Source organism: Mesoplodon mirus (genome assembly GCF_964341445.2).
Source record: "Mesoplodon mirus genome assembly, chromosome: 1".
Classification (NCBI taxonomy): Eukaryota; Metazoa; Chordata; class Mammalia; order Artiodactyla; family Ziphiidae; genus Mesoplodon; species Mesoplodon mirus.
This window is the reverse complement of record NC_138976.1, coordinates 38983538-39002151: the sequence shown is the minus strand read 5'-3', so window position 1 is coordinate 39002151 and position 18614 is coordinate 38983538. Positions and strand designations below refer to the sequence as shown.

Here is an 18614-nt window from a genome sequence, read left to right as displayed (position 1 = left end):
TGGTAAACTTTATGTTATGTATATTTTACAATAAATAATGCTTATAATGGTATATTTAATGTAGTATATATTTTACCACAATAAAAAATTTTTAATTGGTAAATTTTAACAACTATAATCTCTATTTTGATTGACAGCTTGTTTGGACCTAATTATGAATTATGTGTGCACCACAACACATTCCAAAACACATCTGCCCCATAGGTTTCTGAATATAGTATGAACATTACTTTTATCAAAATATATATTCATCCAAATCTATGCTCATATTGTCACCACAAAAACAAATCAGTTTTTCTTCAGGGTTGAATTTTTAAACTGAATTTAGAGTAGCACACACCATACTGTCAGATATTTCATCTTCCGAAAGTTTTGCCTTGATTTTGTAAACTGGATTTAAAAAAAAAAAGAATCTTTTTTTAAAGCTCCTTTTAAAGGAATGAGTTTATCTGATTTTCTATTTGAAGCATCTGATAATACTGATTTAAAACTGGCATGCTGAAACTGTTTTCAGAGTTTTCTGCTAACAGAGCCAGTACATGAAGAGCTACCACTTCACTTTTTAAATGTGCACAAGAAAACTTGGAATTGAACATAAGTGAAATTAATTTAAAAGAACTCTGATTTAAATGAAAGATCGTTCTTCACAGAATGATGTGTAAGTGTACCTTCTACAACTGCATGTCTTAAATCATCTTCTGGAACACTTCTTAGAATAACTCTTAACCTTGAAGTAGATGTTGTTGCTTCTTTAGAAAGTTTGTCTTCCAGTTTTCATGTGGTCAGTGCTATCACTTTGCCCCCCGCCCCCACCATGGTAGATGGCAACACGAACAAACATTTTATGCAGGCTATTAGTTATCAATCTCCTTGAGAAACAAAAATACTTGAATTTTTAAATTAAACATGAACTTTCATTTTACTGAAATTCTTTTTGCCACAAAGGTTTATTGCAGAAGCTTTACAACATATTTCCTCACAGGGCTCCTTGGTCTATAGATGGATTTGACTGCAGCCCATTCTTACACTGTCGTAGCCCTCAGAAGTCCCAGGTCTCAGGTAGTGCTTTAGTGGTCTTACTATTAACTCTACAGTGTAAGGCCTTTGAGTTGGCCAAGGAACAGCCTTCTCTAACTCCTGGGAGGGGGACAGCCCTCAGGGCAGCCCATGGCTTCAACGCATGGTCAACAGCCTGGTTTCTGCTTCTGTTTGGCCCTTGTGGAGTTTCCTCACTTTCTTGTAAGTTCAACTTAAAAAAAGATGTTGTTTCTGTTCTGTAGAATGGAGTTGACAATGATAATGATGATAGTAATATCAGTTCCACAGAGCTAATGTATGTAAAGCACTTGGAATAGTACCTGGCAAATAATTAGCCCCACAAAACTGTTAGATGTTATTATTTTATTCAGCACTTCTACATATTTATCACCAAAAGGTTTTTCAAAATTTTGCATCCAGTACATTATTGGATATGGAGTATATGTTTCACAGCACCTATTATAAGTAATTTTTATATTAAATGTTTGTTCAGGTAGGCAATTTACTACTGCACTGTATTTATGTAACTGTTCCTCCATGAAACCACATAAAGAACATTTATGTATCTTAAAAAATGTGGTGTACATTTTATAATGTATATACATAATGTACATTATAAATGTAAATATATAAATTTTGTGTAAGCTATGATTCAACATAGTAGAAGGATCTGGGCCACTAGTCTCCTTACTATAAAAAATAGCACAAAATACCTTAATTTTAACTTTTATAACTCATTTTTATTGATTAAAAACATGATTTTCCATATATATACACATGAAAATAGATTCAAATTTTTGGACACTTTAAATTTATATTTTGTGTATGACTCCATATGCTTGTATAAGTTCAAAGCAGTATTATACTTGCTAATAATTACAAATTAATTTTGCTGTACTCTTCATCAGAATTCCTGGGACACTTCCAACAAAACATATTATGATTCCAGAAAAATAAAAGATGACAATAGTCTACTAAATAAAAGAAACTTGGAGGTGAGAAGTAGAAACTGTCCAGGAATATACAACCAAACCACAGTGTACATTTAAATTATAAAGTTTTTTTGGTTTTTAGTTTAAACAATTCTTAAAATTTCCTTTCAGAAAGCATACTGATTATACATATCTTAAATTTCTAAAACATATTTTTCTCCTTTTACCAGCAACCCCTGCCCCCGTTGCCCCAAACAAAATCCTAGTGAAATGGACGGTGGGTGTGTGGTCAAGATGCTGTGAACACAGGTTCTGTGTAGGTTCGATTTGCTGTATTTCCTCTGAGTAAAGCAATCAGGATAGAAACTTGTGGACTGCAGCCTATATAATTGTACCTTTGTGGAACTTGCTATGTAGGGATATATTCTTCGTATAATTTTAAAGACCTTTTCCTTGCCAAAAAGATGAATCATGTTCATTATAGAATAGTTGGGAAATATAAAAAAGTATGGAAAAGAAAATAAAAACACTTGTAATCCTACCACCTAGAGATACTTAACTGGTGATACTCTGGTGTGTTTACTTCCTGTCTTTCTTTCTAAGCATACAAAAATATAAACATATACATACAAAAATATGATTATACTGTTTACAGAATTTGAGATCCTGCTTTTCCCAATAGATAAAATGGTCTTGGGTTGCTTCCCTTTCTCCTTATATGTTCTTCATAAGAATTTATGATTTTAATGGCCAAAAAAACCTTCATTGAATTGATATATCATAATGTAAAATAAAAAATGGTATTTATAATTTTATAGCTTTTAAAGTTTTATTTTGCAAAAATAAAATTTAATTTTTTACAAAAATTTTTATAGAAAATAAAACTTTAAAAGCTATAAAATTATAAATATATATCACATTTTTGACAACTGATGCCTCTCAGCATGCTATTCAACTGGTGGTACATGGTCTCTTTATGGTTTCATAACTCCTCAAAGCCTGGGAAGAGCCAACAAGTTAGGCACTGCACAAGTATACTACATTCCCACAATTGAGGTCATATCCCAAGGTCCATTTGAAAGCGACAGAGTCTGTAATGTCACACATGGATAACTGAAGGTCTGCTTGTAAAGTCCACATGCTGAACTCCTACAAGCTGTAAAACAGAGTTGATGGGTTTGTGATCCAACCTATTCCTATCACGGTGTATAAAATGGATGTTGTTACCTAGAAGAGAATAAGAATAAAAGGTAAAGGTTGACATAGAGTGTTATTCATTAGATTTATTGCTTACTAGAATCAAGGAAGCATTTTAACTTTAAATTAGTCCAAAAGAAAAAATTATTTACCTGGAGTACATAATATTCTCTATATAATGACATAATAATTTTTAATTAAGGTAATAAAGCATGACAAAAATTATCATTAAATAAGGCTAATAAGTAATGTTTTATGAGATCCAAGGGGAAAGATTCTTAAATTATAACCATCTGTTAGGTTTCATTAAATGTAATTAAATAAAGTATCCTGTCAAACAGACAGGCAGAATATGGAACTAGCATAAATATCAAGCTGGAAAATCATCTGTTTCTTAAATGTAATAATAGAATAAATCACTTCCTTAAAAAATTCACTCCCAAATACTGGTTTAATAGGCTCGCTACATTATAACCATAGACCAAAAGAGGCTGAAAAAAATAAGGGCATTAAGACAATCGGTTACAATACACTTAGATGTTCACAATTCTTTTATCTGCTCAAAAAATAGTTGTAATTTTTTTTTTTTTTCCCGTACGCAGGCCTCTCATTGTTGTGCCCTTTCCCGTTGCGGAGCACAGGCTCCGGACGCGCAGGCTCAGCGGCCATGGCTCACGGGCCCAGCCGCTCCGCGGTATGTGGGATTCTCCCAGACCGGGGCACGAACCCGCGTTCCCTGCATCGGCAGGCAGACTCTCAACCACTGCGCCACCAGGGAAGCCCAAATAGTCGTACTTTATAGTCTGTGTTCTGTTTACTTTGATTCTTGGACTCAAGACCAGAATTTTAACTTAAAACATTAGATTAGTAAATATTATGAGGCATGTTTTCTGCATTGTATTTATCTGCTGTCTACAGTAATCACTGTAGATTTAATATCATAAACTGGCGTATTATCAAATAAGGCAAAATGAAATACTTGGTTAACCGTGTAAGAGATTTGTATAAATAAGTAAGTAAACCCAGCTCTTTCCTTAAATGAGCTACAATTTTTCCAATGCGTAGTATCAAACTTTTCTCTTTATTAAGTCTGCTCCCAACTTGGCACACAAATGATGCTTTCTGTGTGCTCTTCATTCTCACACAACAGAATGTGTGCTCAAATGATTCTGAAACCTGGAGATGAGGGACTCAAAAAATAATGCCTTACAAGTCTGAGGATGGAAATAATTCATTCAGAAATATGGCTCAGTGTCATTCTGGGCTAATTTACAGGATATATTCTAATAAAACAAGGCTTTTTTTTTTTTTTTTTGGCTAGTCTACCTAGTGTAAATTCATGAGAGAGAGCTAAAGGGAGATTAAATAAAATGAAAGATTTTAGCTAGCTATAGTGTTCCAGCTGCAAAAAAGTTATGATATTTGGTCAAAATCCTCCTTCTAAAGGTGCAAAAAACCAAAAAAGTTATGATATTTGGTCAAAATCCTCCTTCTAAAGACTTCCTTATAGACATCTGGAATTTATTCAAGTAAATGTTAATTTTATAACCTGTAGAAGCTATGCTCACTAATATGAACAGTTTTAAACATGAAGAAGAGCCAAGAAGAATCAGTTTACAACACAGTGATTTAGGCTTTTTGGGTGTTTGTCCCTGACTGCAATACTTGAACATGGTAGAGATCCAATGCCTAACCATTTAGTAGAGGGAAGCCAAAGGAATTTCAGGTGGTACAAATTGATCAGTAAAACTATTTATAGATCAATGGAACAGGGTAGACAGCCCAGAAATAAACCGATGCACCTATGGTCAATTAATCTACCACAAAGGAGGCAAGAATATACAATGGAGAAAAGACAGTTTCTTCAATAAGGGGTGCTGGGAAAAATGGACAGCCACATATAAAAGAATGAAATGAGAACATTTTCTAACACCATATACAAAAGTAAACTCAAAATGGATTAAAGACCTAAATGTAAGACTGGATACTATAAAACTCCTAGAGGAAAACACAGGCAGAACATTCTTTGACATAAATTGCAGCAATATCTTTTGAATCCACCTCCTAGAGTAATGAAAATAAAAACAAAAATAAACAAATGGGACCTAATTAAACTTAAAAGTTTTTGCACAGCAAAGGAAACCATAAACAAAATGAAAAGACAACCCACAGAAAGGGAGAAAATATGTCCAAACGAAGCAACCCACAAGGGATTAATCTCCAAAATATACAAATAGCTCATGCAGCTCGATATCAAAACAACAACCCAATAAAAAAATGGGCAGAAGATCTAAATAGACATTTCTCCAAAGAAGACATACAGATGGCCAAAAAGCACACAAAAAGATGCTCAACATTGCTAATTATTAGAGAAATGCAAATCAAAACTACAATAAAGTTATCACCTCACACCAGTCAGAATGGCCATCATCAAAAAGTCTACAAACAATAAATGCTGGAGAGGGTGTGGAGAAAAGGGAACCCTCTTACACTGTTGGTGGGAATGTAAATTGGTACAACCACTATGGAGAACAGTATGGAGGTTCCTTAAAAAACTAAATATAGAACCACCTTATGATCCAGCAATCCCACTCCTATTCATATATCCAGAGAAATCCATAATTCGAAAAGATACATGCACCCCAATGTTCATTACGGAACTATTTACAATAGCCAGGACATGGAAGCAACCTAAATGTCCATGGACAGATGAATGGATAAAGAAGATGTGGTACATTTATACAATGGGATATTACTCAGCCACAAAAAAGAATGAAATAATGCCATTTGCAGCTACATGGATGAACCTAGGAATTATCATACTAAATGAAGTAAGTCAGACAAAGAAAGACAAATATCATATGATATTACTTATATGTGGAATCTAAAAAATATATAAATGAACTTATTTACAAAACAGAAACAGACTCACAGACTTCAAAAACAAACTTACGGTTACCAAAGGGGAAAGGTTGGGGGGAGGGATAAATTAGAAGTTTGGGATTAACATATACACACGACTATATACAAAATAGATAATCAACAAGGACCTACTGTATAGCACAGGGAACTCTACTCAATATTCTGTAATAACCTATATGGGAAAAGAATCGATATATCTATAAGTATAATTGAATCACTCTGCTGTACACCTGAAACTAACACAACATTGTAAATCAACTATACTCCAATATAGAATAAAAATTAAATTAAATAAAAAAAGAAAGCTATTTAAAGGATGCAGCTTAGAGTAACTGAATAAGTTCACAGAATAAGCTGCCCCTGGGACTGACTTTCTTCCTTTTTTTTTTGGCCACGCTGCTCAGCATGCAGGACCTTAATTCCCTGACCATGATTGAACCCATGCCCCCTGCAGTGGAAGCACTGAGTCTGAACCACTGGACTGCCAGGGAATTCCCCTTGACTTCCTTTCTGACATAGGGCAACTCTGCTAGTTTTGTTAGATATAAATAACTAGATTTGATCCTTCTATTGACAAAAAAAAGTTCTTGATGGTTTTCTCCCATTTGAAAATGTTCACCTCCACTGAAATTTTTAAAGAGTGTTATAGCCACATACAAGTCACCAAACCACTGCTGATTTCTTCTATCCCAAATACCTGTAATCACTCAGGTATGGAATCATGGCCACATTACATCCAGTAAACAAACATCAAAAATACACAGGAGCGGGCCTCCCTGGTGGCGCAGTGATTGAGAGTCCGCCTGCTGATGCAGGGGATACGGGTTCGTGCCCCGGTCTGGGAGGATCCCACATGCCGCGGAGCGGCTGGGCCCGTGAGCCATGGCCGCTGAGCCTGTGCGTCCGGAGCCTGTGCTCCGCAACGGGAGAGGCCACAACAGTGAGAGGCCCGCGTACAGCAAAAAAAAAAAAAAAAAAAAAAAAAAAAAATACACAGGAGCATTTGAAAACAAACGATGACCCCTATGAAAGCACAGCATCCTGACTGTTACCATGTCCAGTTGCCCATTTTTACATGGTGGCTATTTTATGAAGAAAGTGGATGGCCTCTGGACTTCTAAAAAGCACGAGAAGTGTACTGCTGAAGCTGGGCTTTGATGCTTACCTGGACCTAAAATGAGTGTTCCACCTTGCTGAGCTGGATCTCCTTGAAAATCAAAAAGAGGGCCAGTCACTGCCCGCCACAGGCTCCGAATGCTTCCTGAGAGTATATTTGATTTTATATGGGGGCTCTGTCCTGAAATATTAGGAATTGTCTTTAGAAGTTGTCATTTTATATTTGATTAGATATTAAGATAACATTAGTATTTCTAGAAAACAGTCTCTTTCTTATGAGTCATCTTACTTTTGACTTGTCTTTTTTTCTTCCTTCAAAGAATAGTTCTCAGCCTTTCACAACTGATGTTTTAGACCAGATAATTCTTTGTCCTGTGCAATGTGGGGTGATTACCATCACCCTTGCTCTCTGTACCTACTAGATGCCATAGCAACCACCATTCACCAAGTTGTGACAACTGAAAATGTCTCCAGACAATGCCAAATGTCCCCTGGGGGGAGGGGTCAAAATTGTTCCCAGTTGAGAACTACTGCTTTAAAGGAAGAAGTGATGACAGACCCAGGTCATTTTCTGCCACAGAAAAATGTCAGCTACAGACTTGTCAAACTGGTAGTGCTTTCCTTTTTAATTCCCCATTTATGTTTTGTTTAGTCTCTTACCAACTAATAGATAACTACATTCCTCTTCAGGAGACATTGTGGCACAGACTGTTATACGCTTGTCAAAACCCGTTTCCTCTTTCTGGGACCACAGCTAAACATTTCCTGGAGTTTGGTACGGCTATGTGACTACACTCTAACCAATGAGTAAAATGATGTGTGCCACTTCCAGGGCACCTCTTGAAAACCTCTCAGGGAGTGATTCTCCATGTTTCTTCTACATCCTTCGAAGATTGGATTGACAATGGCAGAGCCACAAGATGGAAAGGGCCTGAGTCTTTCCTACTGTGTCCCCGAATTGCTGCTTGGAGAAGCACGCAATAGATATACCCTTCTTGAAATGTGAAAAAAAAAGAACCTTCTCCCATGTTACGCTACTGAGACTTTGCAGTTTAGCTGTAACGATAGCAACTATAGCTACCGCTCCATCTTTGCTTGGCTGTCAGTTTTTCTATTTCCTTTCTCACAGTAACTGATACTTCACTTCCACTCCCCCCCCTTTTTAAAGTAATTTAATATTTTATTTATTTATTTATTTTTGGCCGGGTTGGGTCTTTGTTGCTGCGCGCAGGCTTTCTCTAGTTGCTGCTAGTGGGGGCTACTCTTCGTTGTGATGCGTGGGCTTCTCATTGCAGTGGTTTCTCTTGTTGCTTCAGTAGTTGCAGCACATGGTCTCAGAAGTTGTGGCTCATGGGCTGTAGAGCGCACGCTCAGTAGTTGTGGCACATGCGCTTAGTTGCTCCGCGGCATGTGGGATCTTCCCGGACAAGGGCTCGAACCCGCGTCCCCTGCATTGGCAGGCGGATTCTTAACCACTGCGTGACCGGGGAAGTCCTCCACTCCCTTTGAGTTAAAAAACTCAGTCTCTACCTTTCTTGTAACTTATCTTTTTCCTATCCCTGCCTTTTATGTCTTTTTAGTTTTTTTAAATTTTGGACTCCACCAGTTCTGAGGCCAGAGAATGACTGGTTGAGCAGCAAGACACCATGGCCCAGGTCCTCTTACCCACCGTCTGCCCCTCCGGGTGCACGTCCACCAGTGTACGGCAGTTACCAGTCCCGTTCATCTTCTTCTGCCGGGTCGCAGCACAGAGCCCAACCCTCAGCCCTGCAGTCAGTTCCTACTAGTGCTTTTTGCTTTTTATTTTGATGATTATGCTGCCTTTGACCTACCTGACTTCTTAATATTTCCAGATACCTATTATTTCCTTCATCTCTCCAACTTTTCTATTCCTTTCATGTTTATATTAGGATGGACATTCATCTCACCAAGAAACAAATACAGGCTCAATAGCTTAGAGACATGGGTAAAGGACTAAAGTTTACCGTTTTTTAGGATTTTACACTTAAAATAGATGTTCATAAATCCAAACTATCTCCTCATGTCTGAAGAAGGGTCATTTAACATTTCTGAAATTTTAGAAATTCAATTGAAGATTTCACAACCTAGAATTTCACAATCTTTGCTGTAAAGCACAATCTAATTTTGCTAGTATGAATTTTTCATTTTTTCCTCTTAGTTTGATTCTTGGACTCAAGACCAGAATTTTAACTTGAAACATTAGATTAAGTAAGTATTATAAGAGGCATGTTTTCTGCATTGTGCTTATGTGCTGTCTACCGTAATCATTGTAGATTTAACACCATAAAGTGGTTTATGGTAAGGCAAAATGAAATACTGGGTAAACGCATTACTCCCTTGAATTTAGTGGCTTTATTTTCTTACTCTTTGTCTTTATAAACTTTATAAACTTTAAAATTTATAAAATAATTTTAAATTATTATATTTTATTTTCAGTGTCATAATTTTCAAGTAGGATTATTCTGAAACTGATTCTGAGATTTGTGCTTTTTCAGGCAGGAACTTCAAAAACTTATTTTGTGAGAACCTAATGTTTTCTGTTTGGAAATACAGTACTTTAACACAGATCAAAGGAGTTTAAATGATTTGAATACACTCTCTCTTATAATCACAAAAATGTATTTTGCTTTAAATTCATCTGTTTTCTTTGCAATTCCACATCTTTATTGAGGCAATGAATGGTGAGGTGTTACTAAAGTGAAACTCACAGTTTATATCTAAATTGGCTAAATGACAAACAGACCTTACACATGCTGAGACTCTGCTATAGCACAGGAAAACAGTCTACCAAAGACAAAGGTTCACAACCTGTACTGTTGCAATTTCCTATACTAAAAAGAGAGGGGAAAAAAAGAGCAAATTCTGTATTTATGCTACCTCATAATTGGTTTTAATAAAGTTTAGGTTGCTTTCTTTAAAAACTTCAGTAAAGGGATCCTGTCAACTCTACCTCATAAGTAGCTCTGTGATCTGTCCCTCTGCATCCCTACTTCAGGCTGTGTCATTTCTTTCTAGCCTATTACTACAAACTTGTCAAGAATATCAATGACTCCTGTTTGGCACATTCCAATTGCTCCTCCACCTGGCAACAAGACTGTATCACTTCTCCACTCAAATATAATTCTTTTATGACTCCCCCACTGCCTCCAGAACAAATCCAAACTCCTTGCCATGCTCCCAGACTCAGTCCCCTGGCTCACACAATCCCCCAACTGGCTCCTAGACTCTGGCCAGACACAGGGAACTGCACTTCTCCAACAGTCACATTTTTTCATACCTGTGTGCTTTTGCGTGTGCTACTTTCCATCAGCTGCACCATTCCCAGCCTCACTTGACCCAGCTAACTCCTTAAAGAATGAGCTTAGACAACACCGCCTCTAAGAAGCCTTCCCAGATTCTTCTCTCCCTGTGCATTTCTGGTGTTATAGGCATTTCTGCATTATAGGTATTGCCAGTACATGCTCTCCTCTTTTATGAGCCCTAAACTGTAATGTAGTTGACTGTTTGCTTCTGTCTCCCAGAGTAGATTATGAGCATTGGGTTGGCAGGGGCTGTGTCTTTTATCACAGTCCTCCCAGGAACATCCAACACAGTGGGTGCCATGGGTGTCATTCTCAGCATTTGTTGAGAATAAGTGATTTGAGTTCAAGTTGAGTTCTCTTATTTGGTATTTCAGAAGCCAAGTTCTTTCTACCTAAAATATATGTAAATAGTTCACCTAAAGCTTATTATACTCTTAATTGTACAGAATTGTGTAAGGGCAGGGAATATGGACCATATAAAGATGAATAAAACATCAAACTTTTCAACTAACTATACTACCCACCACCTTAAGTGCAATTATAGAGTATATAATCGAGTACAAGGTGCTATTAAAATACAATGAAGGAAACAATTACTTCTGCTTGAAGAGCTATTAAGAGCCCCTTTGAGTTGGGCTTTAAATGAAAACTAAGATTTCATCTATTAAAGAACATAGAGCGTTCAAAGCCATGGTGCTGAGGTATGAAAATATATTAACTTAAGCAATATTATTTTTCTTGTAATTACAAAAGTAAAATGTACTTATTGTAAAAAATTCAAAAGCCACTTTTCTCATTCCCATGCCTTGGGGTAATCATTGCAATATCTTTTAAAACATTTTTCATTTCACACATATATAGTATAGATCTTTATGAAAATGGTTTTTATTTTTACAAAAATGGAATCATACTAAAAACACTGCTCTGCAACTTGCATTTTTCATTCATTTAGTACTTCGCCAACAGCCTTCCATGTCATTACATCCAGGAAATGAATCTTTTAGAGTCTCATGAATCTGGATCACTTACTAGAATCATAAAAAGCAGGCTGATTTATGAATTTACCATTTGTTCCCCTATGCATATATATGCATATGTGAAATGTGAAATACACCATTAGTGTTTTCTACTTGGACATATTATGTCTTACCTGAGGAGGCAATTTCTTCACCTCTTTTCATTCCCAATCTTTTATAAATTTCTCTCTCAGGATCAACATAGATTTCATGAGAATACCCAGTCAGTTTACAGAAAGGCTGAAAAAAAAGTATAGTTGGAATTTTTATTAAAAGAAATGGGAGAAAAATAGTGATAATCTGACTTAATTTTAGCAAATTTAGCCTACATTTAGTGATTCAAATAATATAATTTTTATGTCTGAAAGAGATTTAACCTGTTAGAGTCCCAATTTGCTATATATTTACCTCAATATGATGGTAGGATGACTGTCCAATCACTATAAGAGTGACATTTGCTTCCTTTAGGAGAGAAAAAAGATATGTACATATTATTGGAAATCACATGTTTCATACAACTTCCCCTAATCCAACTCTTTTGTTCCATTCTAATGCCACCTATAGGCTTCTAGAAGAATGGTATAAAGAGCAAAATTGTGTGAGTCAAAGCAAAGAGATGTATGCTAAAATGTTCAATTAATTCAGATGATTCATTTGCTAAGTAAGAATTTCAAAATATAGTCAGTAGTTTTCTACACTTCCCCCAAAGGCAAACATTAAACAAGAATAAAAACTATTAAAGTAGGGTTATTTAATCAGACAATTTTATTCTTTCATATCTCAATTGATAAGGTCTGCTGAAAATAGATCTTAGTTTTACAAAATCTACCCAATGCGTTCACTCAAAAGCTCAGCTGGGGACAAACCTCTATATGCCTGAAGAAACACACCTGGTTGTCAGACCAATGTGGAACATGCATTCCATTAACAATACAAATTTTCACCTTTAAGATATATTAGTATTTTCCTATAACGAACAACTATTTTGAGTATCTTTATTACAAAAATAAAGGGAAGGAGATATTTTTAGCATTTCTGTTTTTGGTCATTATCAATCAACATTTGAGAACAGGTAGGTTATTAGGTAACATCAAAATTATTATTATGGTTAGTATGTTTATAACCAGGCAATAATGAATAGGCCAGAAATAGACTTCTAACGCGTGCCTCTCCTTTTTGGAGGTGTTGGAGAGATGTGTGGGATGGTGAGAATCTGTGTTTGTGAGTGTCTGCGCTGGAGAGGTGGTGCACTCCGCATCTCATCCCGTTGCACTCCTTATGATTGGCAGGTGATTTTCACAAGGCCACCCTGAAGCAGGGCTCGCTGCTGCTCACTCTCAGGAAACTTACTTGTAAGAAACTCTTGGGGATTTTGGCCAGATCGTCTACATATTCCTTGCAGATGTAACACAGGAAATGCTGAAATCCCAATACGGGCAAAAAGGACAAGTTAGCAACTAACACCCCCGGGGTCAGAAGGACCAAGTACTTCATTATGCGTGATGCTAATTAACACAACACCCAAGACGGGAAGAAAGAGGTGTCGGGGCGCCCAAATATGCATTGAAATTAGGCCGCACCCAGTCTGTGCTAGGCCTCTTCGCTCGCTGAGAAAATGCCTTGGCTTGACGGGCTGCTTTTCCATTCCCGTTCAAGGAAGCGAGAGGAGCAGTTCGCATTCCGGAAGCTTCTAGTGGATGACCACGGGAAGGGCCAGGCCCGGCGGGCTCTGCTCTCGGGCCCTGGACCCGTCCAGGGGCCCGATGTAACCACCCCCCAGCGGAGGCCGTGGAAGCAACCTCCGTCCCAGCCTGCGGGTGAGGTCCCTGCTCCGGATCGTCCCGCAGCCCGCGCTCACCCGCACGAAGACCACTACAGCCCGGCGCTCCCGGAACAGCGCGCCAAACAGCACCCGCCTCCCGGAGGCGTCCAGCACCGGCAGGTCGGCCACGGAGGCGGCCAGGGGCTGCCCGCTCTCGGGGCCGCTTGGGACTGGGACTGGGGCTGGGGCGGCGCGGCCGCTGATCTGCCGCGTGACCGGGGCCACGATTGGGGCGGCCATCGCGCCCTGCATCCGCGGGCCCTTGGTTCGCGAGGGTGGGGGTCAGAATCTTTGGTGGGCCGGGTCGCTACCCAAGCTGGGCGTAAGGAGCCGGCCGCACTGGTGAGGCGGGCCGTACTGGTGGGGCGGGCCGTACTGGAGGGGCGGGGCGCACGGCGGGGCGGGGCGCACGGCGCGGAGTTGCTTGAGGTCCAGACCCGCTGTGGCGCCCGGGGAGAGTGAGGGGAGCGGGGGCAAGCCGGGGAGCACATGTTGTCTTCCAGGTTAGGCCCCGCCAAGTCTCTGTACGCAGCTCCGGTGGTTCCGAAGCTCCGGGAAGGTACGGAATCGCTGTCGCGTTTTCTGACTCAGCCACTCATGGTAGGGAGATACAGAGAGAGAGACAGACAGATCCAAGCCGAGAAAGGAGTTACTTAGGAAGAAAGCAACCCCTGCTCTCCGTAGCCGCCTGGGTCGAAGTGAGTTCTTATCTGTTCAAGAGAACCAGTTACCAAGCACATCCATATTTATGATCCGATAGATTTGTTTTTCCTTCTAGTCTGTTTTTAACCCACTCCCTCCTCAGTTCTCGTGCTTTTTTTTTTGTTTGTTTGTTTTTTTGCAGGTATCATTAACATACATTGTAATGTACAAATCTTAAGTGGAGTTAAATTTTATTTTTTAATTAAATGTTTAAATTTAAAAATTTGCCAAAATTTTATCATGAAAATTTTAAAACATGCCCAAAAAGTTGAAAGAATTTTACAGGGAACACTCCTATATCCACCACCTAGATTCTATTTTACTCTGTCAGAATCTGTGCGTCTGTCCACAGTTAGGTGAGTTTTGCCTGATTATCCACCCGTTATCCACAATCCTATAGAAATATGGACCATTGCTATCACTTGAGAAAATTCCCTCAGTTATATTTTTTAAGAGCAGGTATAATAAATCTGTTTGTAAATGTGCTAGGGTGTTTCAGGATTCCATGTCCTTTCTTCAGACTTTTTTTGCTAAAGCTGTTTACCAGGCCCCTCAAGTGATATAACTCTGTGTGTGTGTGTGTGTGTGTGTGTGTGTGTGTGTGTGTGTGTGTAAATGATGGATTGAGAGGGATGAGGAAGATGGAGTTAAATGGCTCTGTTCTACCTTAATTTCTCCTGGGGCAGGCTGCAGGCAAGCAGGCATAGAGGAATTTAGGAATTTCTGCAGACTCTGTGAGAGTCAGCTGGTCCTGGACTTGGAGGTTGGTCTTGCACTGGGGTTTCTCATAGATGGTGACCATGTGTCCAAGTCTTCCAGGGCAGAACCAGACAACATTCAGGTTCTTTGTCTTTATAAGTTCACCCACCCTTGTTTCTGGATTTGTGGTTCAGAAAATATGATCCTCTGTTTATGGTATTTGTCTAGTGGAACCCCTTCAGGATCACACTTATCAAGGGCAGAGTGCTAGTGAGGTAAAAGGGACCAATTTCACTCTGCCCCAAAGTGCAGGAGAGACTGATCCTGAATCCTCTGGCTTTCAGTTGTGTGAAGACATACATTATTGAACACACATTTAAGTGCTCCCAGTTTGAGACACTCTGCTGTGGGTTTGGACATTTCTAATCATAGAACTGTTTCTAAGTCATGTTCCACCAGTGCTGGGGTGCCACCGATGCACTCTCAGGGGCACAGCAGGATATTTTAAATACTTGAGGGAAGCAGAGGTTATCCTCCTGACATCCTGCTTGTGAGTGGAGATAGTACATGATTTCACATTAGACTACATTTCTTTTCCACTATATTTCTTTGAATAATGTCATATCTTTACCAAGTTGGGTTTCTAACAGTTGTGATAAAAAGCTGGAACTGCACAGGCTTCCCTGGTGGTGCAGTGAATAAGAATCTGCCTGCCAATGCAGGGGACACAGGTTTGATCCCTGGTCCGGGAAGATCCCACATGCCGCGGAGCAACTAAGCCTGTGCACCACAACTACTGAGCCTGTGCTCCAGAGCCCGTGAGCCGCAATTCCTGAAGCCCACGTGCCACAACTACTGAAGCCCGTGTGCCTAGAGCCCGTGCTCTGCAACAAGAGAAGCCACTGCAGTGAGAAGCCCAAGCACCACACGAAGAGTAGCCCCCACTCGCCACAACTAGAGAAAGCCTGCACAGCAATGAAGACCCAATGCAGCCAAAAATAAATAAATAAAAAATTTTAAAAATTAAAAAAATAAACTAGAACCGCACAAAAATCACTGTGTTTAGGGAATGAGGTTGGGGATGTCCAGTCTGCTTCCAAGATTGGAGAAGTTGTGCAGTGTCCAACAGGCAGGCACACTCTGGGATGAAATAAAAATATTACTTTTTCTTTTAATTTATAGTTGTATCTTCAAATAGCTACTAAGTTGTTCAGACATAAATACTTATTAAGTTGTTTGGATCTAACTTCCAAATAAAAGAAACTGATAGGAATTTCTTTTGGCCTAAGGGTGCTGTGAATAAACTGCTGATACCAAGAAATAAACTACTGTGAACCAAGAAAGTTTGGAAAGCTTTGAATCAGACAGTAAGCTCCTTGCCTTCTGCAGCACTGTAATATCTTCGCAGACTGGCACAAGGCCTGGCACACTGTAGGCCTCCATGAATATTGTCTGACTGGTGAATGCATGGAATGTGCAAGATAGGGTGGTGCTAAGAGAGCATTCACCATCTGGCGTGGATCTAGTATGAATGGGAGCAAGGTAGTCACAGCGCCTTACGGAAATGGTGTTTCCCACTGTCTGAAACAAGCAGGGCAGAGCTCAGAGGACATATGCCACTGCAGGCTTGCCAGTCCACAGAAACCCATCAACCTAACACCCAGCCAGCTCTATTTCATTCACATTATTCCAGGGGTGAGCCTCACCTGACAGTAGATGCCCAGGTTTCCTTGGTTTAGATGCTAACCACTGACTCTAACCACACTGTCTTCACACTGTGACCAACAGCTGGTCAAAGCTCCCCAAAACTTCCTGGTTGAACCTGGGAATATGTTACTTGGTACATCATATATTCCAGACCATCAAATATTCCAACTTATCAAATTTTCCTGACCTCCCAACTTCTGGTTATTTGGTACACTGCACACTTTTTTTTTTTTAAAGCATTTATTAGAGTTATGATTAAATAATTATTTGGTTTTTGTCCATTTCTTTTTTTATTGAAGTATAGTTGATTTACAATTTGTGTTAGTTTCTGGTATACAGCAAAGTGATTCAGTTATACATATATATATATACATATATATGTATATATTTTTTTTCATATTCTTTTCCATTATGGTTTATTACAGGATATTTTTTTTATTAGTTTCTGCTTTATAACAAAGTGAATCAGTCATATATATACATCTGTTCCCACATCCCTTCCCTCATGCATCTCCCTCCCTCCCACCCTCCCCATCCTACCCCTCCAGGTGGTCACAAAGCACCGAGCTGATCTCCCTGTGCTCTGCGGCTGCTTCCCACTATCTATCTACCTTACGTTTGGTAGTGTATCTATGTCCATGCCTCTCTTTCGCTTTGTCACAGTTTGCCCTTCCCCCTCCCCATATCCTCAAGTCCATTCTTAAGTAGGTCTGTGTCTTTATTCCCATTTTACCCCTAGGTTCTTCATGACATTTTTTTTTAATTCCATATATATGTGTTAGCATACGGTATTTGTCTTTCTCTTTCTGACTTACTTCACTCTGTATGACAGACTCTAGGTCTATCCACCTCATTACAAATAGCTCAGTTTCGTTTCTTTTTATGGCTGAGTAATATTCCATTGTATATATGTGCCACATCTTCTTTATCCATTCATCCGATGATGGACACTTAGGTTGTTTCCATCTCCGGGCTATTGTGATTAGAGCTGCAATGAACATTTTGGTACATGTCTCTTTTTGAATTATGGTTTTCTCAGGGTATATGCCTAGTAGAGGGATTGCTGGGTCATATGGTAGTTCTATTTTTACTTTTTTAAGGAACCTCCATACTGTTCTCCATAGTGGCTGTACCACTTCACATTCCCACCAGCAGTGCAAGAGTGTTCCCTTTTCTCCACACCCTCTCCAGCATTTATTGTTTCTAGATTTCTTGATGATGGCCATTCTGACTGGCGTGAGATGATACCTCATTGTAGTTTTGATTTGCATTTCTCTAATGATTAATGATGTTGAGCATTCTTTCATGTGTTTGTTGGCCGTCTGTATATCTTCTTTGGAGAAATGCCTATTTAAGTCTTCTGCCTATTTTTGGATTGGGTTGTTTGTTTTTTTGCTATTGAGCTGCATGAGCTGCTTATAAATTTTGGAGATTAATCCTTTGTCAGTTGCTTCATTTGCAAATATTTTCTCCCATTCGGAGGATTGTCTTTTGGTCTTGTTTATGGTTTCCTTTGCTGTGCAAAAGCTTTGAAGTTTCATTAGGTCCCATTTGTTTATCTTTGTTTTTATTTCCATTTCTCTAGGAGGTGGGTCCAAAAGGATCTTGCTGTGATTTATGTCATACAGTGTTCTGCCTATGTTGTCCTCTAAGAGTTTGATAGTTTCTGGCCTTACATTTAGGTCTTTAATCCATTTTGAGCTTATTTTTGTGTATGGTGTTAGGGAATGATCTAATCTCAAACTTTTACATGTCCCTGTCCAGTTTTCCCAGCACCACTTATTGAAGAGGCTGTCCTTTCTCCACTGTACATTCCTGCCTCCTTTATCAAAGATAAGTTGACCATATGTGCGTGGGTTTATCTCTGGGCTTTCTATCCTGTTCTATTGATCTATCTTTCTGTTTTTGTGCCAGTACCACACTGTCTTGATTACTGTGGCTTTGTAGTATAGTCTGATGTCAGGGAGCCTGATTCCTCCAGCTCCGTTTTTTGTTCTCAAGATTGCTTTGGCTATTCGGGGTCTTTTGTTTTTCCAAACAAATTTTGAAATTTTTTGTTCTAGTTCTGTGAAAAATGCCAGTGGTAGTTTGATAGGGATTGCATTGAATCTGTAGATTGCTTTGGGTAGTAGAGTCATTT

The 18614-nt window shown here is 39.0% G+C and overlaps 1 protein-coding gene across 2 annotated transcripts; it reads right to left on the bottom strand.

The window, feature by feature from the left end:
• Window positions 1-1386: 1386 nt before the first annotated feature.
• On the bottom strand, window positions 1387-13719 carry PRXL2C (peroxiredoxin like 2C). 2 transcript variants are annotated; one of them, XM_082628295.1, is made up of 6 exons: window positions 13403-13719; window positions 12895-12963; window positions 11953-12006; window positions 11679-11784; window positions 7255-7386; window positions 1387-3197 (listed from the first exon to the last, which is right to left on the bottom strand). In XM_082628295.1, exons 1-6 carry the CDS (start codon window positions 13616-13618, stop codon window positions 3070-3072), a joined length of 705 nt encoding a protein of 234 aa, XP_082484421.1. In that variant the 5' UTR covers window positions 13619-13719; the 3' UTR covers window positions 1387-3069. The 2 variants fall into 2 exon arrangements, with proteins under 2 accessions (XP_082484421.1, XP_082484422.1); XM_082628296.1 differs by lacking the exon at window positions 7255-7386.
• Window positions 13720-18614: the final 4895 nt, after the last annotated feature.

Excerpts from the sequence above, each read along its gene's own strand:
- PRXL2C (XM_082628295.1), bottom strand. The coding sequence starts at position 13,618 with ATGCAGGGCGCGATGGCCGCCCCAATCGTGGCCCCGGTCACGCGGCAG. Across the intron at positions 12,964-13,402 it reads CTGTAGTGGTCTTCGTGCGG|CATTTCCTGTGTTACATCTG; the intron begins GTGAGCGCGGGC and ends TTGGGATTTCAG. Across the intron at positions 7,387-11,678 it reads TGAAGAAATTGCCTCCTCAG|GACAGAGCCCCCATATAAAA; the intron begins GTAAGACATAAT and ends CTAATATTTCAG.